The sequence below is a fragment of the Lolium perenne genome, chromosome 6 (genome assembly GCF_019359855.2).
Source record: "Lolium perenne isolate Kyuss_39 chromosome 6, Kyuss_2.0, whole genome shotgun sequence".
Lineage (NCBI taxonomy): Eukaryota > Viridiplantae > Streptophyta > Magnoliopsida > Poales > Poaceae > Lolium > Lolium perenne.
In genome coordinates, this window is record NC_067249.2 from 54,167,902 (window position 1) to 54,175,164 (window position 7,263).

At 51.6% G+C, this 7,263-nt stretch overlaps 1 protein-coding gene across 1 annotated transcript; it reads right to left on the reverse strand.

Annotated features, from left to right (window-relative positions):
- Positions 1-5,044: 5,044 nt before the first annotated feature.
- LOC139832398 (uncharacterized) lies at positions 5,045-5,967 on the reverse strand. The gene is made up of 3 exons (XM_071822149.1): positions 5,769-5,967; positions 5,348-5,697; positions 5,045-5,074 (listed from the first exon to the last, which is right to left on the reverse strand). Exons 2-3 carry the CDS (start codon positions 5,693-5,695, stop codon positions 5,045-5,047), a joined length of 378 nt encoding a protein of 125 aa, XP_071678250.1. The 5' UTR covers positions 5,696-5,697; positions 5,769-5,967.
- Between the last annotated feature and the right edge of the window lie 1,296 nt (positions 5,968-7,263).

Consider the following 7,263-nt stretch of genomic DNA (forward strand, 5'->3'; position numbering starts at 1 on the left):
GTGGTGGTCAAGTCTGTCTCCATGGAAGGACACTTGGATGATTTGCGACGAATCCTAGACCGGACTCGGAAATTCGGACTGAGAATGAATCCAAAGAAGTGTGCCTTTGGTGTGACGGCCGGTCAGTTCCTAGGTTTTCTGGTTCATGAACGAGGAATTGAGACCGGCCTGAAAAGTCAGGAGGCAGTACGTACCATGCAGCCGCCTACCACGAAGAAGGAGCTCCAACGTCTTGTCGGCAAGATCAACTTCGTCCGTCGGTTCATCTCTAATCTGTCAGGACGAATTGAGCCGTTCATGGCGTTGGTGAAGATCAAATCTGATGACGAGTTTCACTGGGGGGCAGAACAGCAGCAGGCGTTTGACGAGATTAAGCGGTATCTAACAACGCCGCCTGTGCTAGTTCCACCTCAGCAAGACAGGCCGTTCTATATCTACTTATCGGTAGCTGACACGTCCATCGCTTCAGTAGTGGTGCAACTCTATGAGGGTGTTGAAAAAGTCGTTTTCTACCTCAGCAGAAGGATGTTGGATGCAGAGACAAGGTATCCTGAGGTCGAGAAGTTATGCCTCTGCCTATTCTTCACCTGCACCAAGCTTCATCATATCCTTTTGACAGCAGAAATCATCGTCATATGCAAGTCAGACGTTGTCAAGCACATGCTATCGGCTCCTGTTTTGAAAGGCCGACTTGGTAAGTGAATGTTTGCGTTATCGGAATTCGATCTCCGGTATCAGCCTGCGAAAGCAGTCAAGGGACAAGCGTTGGCCGATCTCATAGCTGAACGGATCAATACTAATATAGCAGCACTATCTGTGCGTGCATGGGCTATGTTCTTCGATGGATCGGCTTGTGACGATGGTTGTGGCATCGGCATTCTGCTCGTGTCGCCTCGGGGGGCAACATATTCCTTCTCTATCAGGCTATCTACCCCTTGCACCAACAATGTCGCTGAGTATGAGGCAGTGCGCAAGGGAATGGAGTTGCTTTTGGAAGCCGGGGCAGAGGCGGTGGAGCTTTTTGGAGACTCGAAGTTGGTGATCTCCCAGCTCACGGACGAATACAAGTGCGAGAGTGAGTCACTCTTCCCATATTGGATGGAATGTCGTGAGCTGATGACACATTTTTGGTACATCAACTTCAATTGGGTCCCAAGATCTCAGAATACCGATGCCAATGATCTCGCACAGATGGCGTCAGGATACAAGGACATACCAGACGGGTCAAAAGTTCAGGTGCAGTTCCTGGAACAGGATGACTGGAGAGCCGATATCTTCAATTACTTGAAGGATTCGGCTCGGGGGGCACCTAAACGGATAAGGTACAAGGCCATGAAATATGTCCTTATAGGAGATGACATGTTCTACAGGACGTTGGAAGGGTTACTACTCAAATGCCTGGGACCAACTGAGTCTAATCGGCTCTTAAATGAGGTGCATGAAGGCGCCTGTGGAACTCACCAATCGGCTCATAAGATGAAGTGGCTGATCAGGCGATCAGGGTTTTATTGGCCCACCATGCTTGAGGACTGCTTCAAGTACTACAAGGGATGCCAAGCGTGTCAGATGTTCGGGAAGATTCAGATGGTACCCGCATCAGCAATGAACCCCATCATCAAGCCTTGGCCATTTCGAGGTTGGGGCATGGATATGATCGGCAAAATCCATCCTGCGTCGAGCAAAGGCCACGAGTGGATCCTGGCCATTACAGATTACTTCACCAAATGGGTGGAGGCCGTCCCTATGAAGAAGGTAAAATCAGAAGATGTGATCAAGTTTGTAAAAGAACACGTCATTCATAGGTTCGGGATTCCCCAAACCATCACGACCGATGGAGGTTCGGCCTTCATTTCTAAGGAATTCAGAAAGTTCTGCGATGATATGGGAATTAAGCTGATCCGATCATCTCCATATTACGCTCAAGCCAATGGGCAAGCTGAAGCGTCCAATCAGAGCCTGATCAAGCTGATCAAGAGGAAAATTGACGAGAACCCTAGGGTTTGGCATGAAACATTGTCAGAAGCTTTGTGGGCCTACCGCATGTCATGCCATGGAGCTATAAAAACTTCGCCATACCAGCTTGTCTATGGGCAGGAAGCCGTATTACCTTGGGAAATTACGGCTGGATCGAGACGTGTAATGTTTCAAAATGATCTAACAGCTGAAGAATATGCAGCCCTGATGAGTGATACCATTGAGGATGCAACGGAACTTAGACTTTGGTCGTTGGAGAAGATTAAAGAAAATAAAGCTAGAGTAGCTCGTGCATACAATAAGAAGGTGAGACCAAAGGAGTTTCAGGTTGGTGATCTAGTGTGGGAAGCCGTGTTGCCATTAGGAACCAAGGATAAAGCATATGGCAAATGGTCTCCTAATTGGCACGGTCCGTACAAAGTCGTCTAGGTTTTGAAGGGTAATGCATACATGCTGGAACAGCTGGACGGTGTTAAGTTCCCAGCAGCTGTCAATGGTCGACATCTCAAGAAATATTTCCCAAGCATGTGGGATGACGAACAGTGAAATATGGGGGCCGATTCATGAAATCGGCCAGTAAAAAAAAATTTATACGCAAATCACAGCCGATGCGCAGACATCGACTTGAGAAATATGGATACCAGTACAGCCGATGCACGGACATCGACTTCAGAATAATAAAAAGCCGATGCAGAGCCATCGACTCTAGAGGAATAAGCTCAATTGAGCAGGTTAACATATCAGTTTCAGGCCAGAGACCATGGCATTTGAGATGATTCTCCCATTGGATTTGCTGAGGAGTTGAATCTGCGCGTTTGAGATTGGAGGATGGCGTGGACGCGGATTGGATCTGTTTGACCGTGTGGATAGGCAACTAGTTTGGCCTTAAAGCGTGTTTATGGTACAAGCCGATGCCCTGCCATCGGCTCTTTGTGCATTGATTTCGTTTGACAATCGGCAAATTTGATAAGAGAGCAAAAGCAATAGGAGAATATTTTCTTCATTAATAAGGGAGATTTCTTACAAAGAAAGAGCCGATTGCTCAAAGGAGGAAGAACAAAAGAAAGGTCTATTGACCAATCTACTACTACTAGACCTATACTAGTAGACGCTACCCTACGGGCCGTTGCTGCCCTCGTCGTCGGAGCTCTCGTCGGCGCTGCTGCCGGCGGGCTCCTCGTCGCTGCTCCCATAGCCCTCTATGGGAGCTTCCTCCTCCTCGTCGTCGTCATCATCGTCGTCGTCATCCGATCCGGCGCGGAAGCGCTTCGCCGGCGGATAGTCCTCGAGGGAGTCATCGTCATCTTCTTCTTCCTCCTCCTCGGAGGAAGTGTAGCCGTCCCAGGAGAACGAGTCATCCTCGCTTGTCGCTTCCAGTTCCCCGTCGGCAAGGAACTGGAGGTCATCCTCGCCGCTGGTCAAGGACTTGTCGTCCTCGGACCAGACGAAGGGCTCGTGGTCCTCGTTGTCCCACTCCGTTGAGGCGAGGATGTCGTGCGCCGCCAGCGAGCCCCACTCCGGCGTCGCCTCACGAGATGAAGAAGATTGGGAGGAAAGATCCGATGAGGTGGAGGAGGACGAAGAGGAGAAGGACTGGGAAGAAAGATCCGACGAGGCGGAGGAGGAAGAAGAGGAAGACATTGCTACAGGAGATGGGGAATTTTTGGGGTGCCGATGGCTAGAACAGAGCAAGGGGATGAAGTGGCGAACTGCTCGGAGCGGTTAAATAAAAGGGAGATATAGTGGAGATTCAATGCCACAGCAGTTTCCGAGGAAGTGGTGCCCAAAAGAAAAAAAACTGCCAGGTCACGCGGAGAAGTTGAGAAGGCAAGGCATCATGATGAAGGATACTGCGACGGTTCTGCTCTGCCACGACATGACCCGACGAAGAAAAAGCAGAGTGGTTTTGGAATTATCATTTCCAAAACCAGGGGGGCATGTGTTATCACCAGAATTTGACCGGATCAGAGGTGGGCCGTGATTAAGATGGGCTTGAAGAATATACACGGAAGATATACATGAATCGGCCTTATACGAGAAAGTTTGGGCTAGTTTGCCCGTGTATCTGTAAATATAGTAGGATACGTGTCGGTTAGATAGAATTTGGCTCGTGCACGGTTGGGATTATTCCCACGTTAGAAAGTCTACGGACTATAAATATGTATCTAGGGTTATGGAGAAAGACAACAATCACGTTCACAACAAACCAATCTAGGCGCATCGCCAACCCCTTATTTCGAGGGTTTCTTCCGGGTAAGCATCATGCTGCCTAGATCGCATCTTGCGATCTAGGCAGTATACGTTTATTCGTTGTTCATGCGTTGCTCGTGCTGAAGCCTTGTTGATGGCGAGCAACGTAGTTATCATAGATGTATTAGGGTTAGCATTGCTTTACCACGATATATGCTTTGCTCCATGCTATCCCTAGACGTCTAGCCGCCTGTACACCTATCTTAGATGTAAGGGCGGCACCTTGCTTGATCCGTGTTTAGTAGATCCGATCTGTTATGATTGCTCCTTATTCTTCAAGGATTAGTTTGATATCTGCATAGTTAGGCCTTGCAAACGGGTTGAAGGATCCAGTAGCACGTAGGGTGTAGTTTGCTAGCACTAGATAAGATGTTCCGGGAATCAACTCCGTGTTGGTTTTTAGGCCTTATCTAGGGCTGGTTTATTATCATCTTGCGTGGCTGCCAGGCTCAATCACGTGTAGGATGTTCCGATTATGCGGTGAAAACCCTAAATCGTCGTAGGTCGTTTTAGCTTTATATTGATCAAGCAGGACCACCATGTGATCGTAGACCTCATACGTATCATGGGTGGATCGGCTCCTTGAGCCGATTCACAGGACAACCTGAGAGCCGATCGAGGCTCGTATTTAATGTTTACGTGTATGCCATGCAGGAAACTAAGCGAAGCAGATCATCACCTTCCTGACCAGGTATAGGTCAGGTGGCACGCCCTTGCACCAGCATCGGGACGTGCGTGCCGGAGCTTTGCGGGCCGTCGCACGAGGGACCAGGGCCAGCCGCAGTTCTGGGAGCCTCCCGGCTCTACGTGTTGCCCGTCGCTACTCGCCGGTGGGTTTCAGACGCCAACACTAGTGCATGCAATCGATGCTTCCAAGCATTCCAGGAAATCCTCTGGCAGCATTTTGTGCCATGATCCTTGCAGTCTCTTCCGCAGTTGGCCCTCTCAAGTAGTATTTGCCAAACTTTCCCACCACAGCTCGGCAAAACTTGTACATGCACTCAATGACAGTAGACTCACTCATGCGAAGGTAGTCGTCCTGTGTATCGGCATGTGCTCCGTATGCAAGCATCCTCATGGCGGCGGTGCACTTCTGAATCGACGAGAACCCGAGGACGCCTACAGCGTCGAACTTGAGCTTGAAGTAGGGGTCGAACTCTCGAACGCCGTGGAGGATATTCATGAACAGCCCCTTGCTCATCCTGCACCGGCGCCGAAAATTGTCGGCATGTGTTGCCTCGTCGGCGAAGTAGTCGTTGTGCAGCATGGCATGCCCCTCCATCCTCTGCCGGGGCTTGGACTTCCTTCTTCCCGGCCTTGATCCTCCGCGGCGCGGCCTCTTCCTCTTCTCCGCCTCAGCGTCAAGCATGTCCTGGAGGGACGCGATGATCAGCAAATGCTCCCGCAGGTCGTCGTCGAAGGCTTGCTCGTCCTCCAGCAGCAGGGCAACCATCTCATCGTCGCTGTCCATGGCTAAAACAAAATCAATGGTTAAAACTGCGCCGAGGCAGACGACGCAACAAACAGCGGCTAATCGCGCCTACCTGGCAAGTCGTCGAGCACCTTCTGTGCGCGGAGGTGGGGCGGATTTGACGGCGCGTTCTGGGACGCGCTGGCGACGCGGCGGCGGCGCCACGACCGGCGGGAGCCCCAGCCGCGACAACGGTGCCGACTCTCAGCAGAGATCAGACGCCCAAACGGCCGGGAAATCCAGCGGCGGCGGTGGGGTGGGAGGCGCGGGAAGGAAGGAGCAACGAGAAAAGAGGCGCGAACCAACGGTTTATGCAAATAGTCGCCGACATGTGGGAGCCCGCCTCGCTTTTCGTTGTGTCCGGCGTCCCCGGTGCATCCCCTGTGGGACGGGGACGGGCTCGGGGCGCCGGACACCGTATGGGGGCGCGCCGGACAAAAATGGGCTTTGGAGGGCGCGGCTGAAACGCATTTTCTGTCCGGCGCGCCCCAAATCCCTTTGGGGGATGCTTTGGGGGACGCGACTGGAGATGCTCTAAGGCTCTGAAGACAACAAAATATATACACCAGCTAGCAACCAGAAACATTGCATACCTGAGATGTCTTTTTAGCTAAAAGAGAGCACTTATCTGGTTTAGTAGACTCTTAGCAAGCATCTCACCACTGTTGAACCGCTGAAAAATTTCATGATTTATATTTGCAATCTTCATTGGTCCTGCCGACGCTACCATGATGCCAGACAAAGCCCCTGCCTTGCGCGAGTCTATCATGTCATGTCCGACACCAAGAATCTGTTGTGCCACACCGTTGAGGCTGGCCATGGTTGAGAAGGCAGATGCAAACCGCTCCACCTCAGAACCCCTTCAGCCAATATCAGTTCCAAAAACAATAATCCCAAAGGGAAGAAACGACGCCGCACGTCGCCATAATCCGATCCGAGTGACCCAGATCTAGGGTTTTCCCCGAGCTTCCCGAACTAGGAGATGAGGATCGATCGCAACAAAGAAGCTCCTAGGCGATGCCTCCAAGAAGGGTATGATGCTGAGGGCGCCACCATCAACTAATCCAAGGATCTAGGGTTTCCCCTGGAGACTTTACTTTGCGCGAAACCGATACCCGTCCCACAAGGCCTAGTGCCGCCATGGCCTCCATCACCAGCGAAGGCACCGACAACAAGGCCAAGGAAGACAACCAGCCCCATTAGGAGGCACACCGCCACCACCGAATCTAGGGCCACCGCCCTGGGAACGAACCTCCACTACATAAACTATGGAGGTTGCCATCCTCCGCGCATCAGCTACCCCACATGCCGCTTTGCGGGAGTAAGCCACCCCGTCGGGGTGCTCATCCAACATTGTGCCCACACACGATGCGCACGACGGAGAAGTTCCCGCCGCCGCGAGCGACGACCAGGTTTTGCCTGGCCGCGCGGCATGGCGACGGTGAGGTAGAGGAGGCGGGAGGGTGAGGGATGGTTGGCTGGAATCTAGGCCCAAAGTTAATGCTGAGTGTTGGGGGCTTCTTGTGGGTTGCATGCTTTTCTCTGCTGCGACATTTTTTTCGATAAAA

Coding starts and splice junctions, on each gene's coding strand:
- LOC139832398 (XM_071822149.1), bottom strand. CDS start 5,695: ATGGACAGCGACGATGAGATGGTTGCCCTGCTGCTGGAGGACGAGCAA. Junction 5,075..5,347: donor TCAAGCTCAAGTTCGACGCT/GTAGGCGTCCTC, acceptor TGCATGCACTAG/TGTTGGCGTCTGAAACCCAC.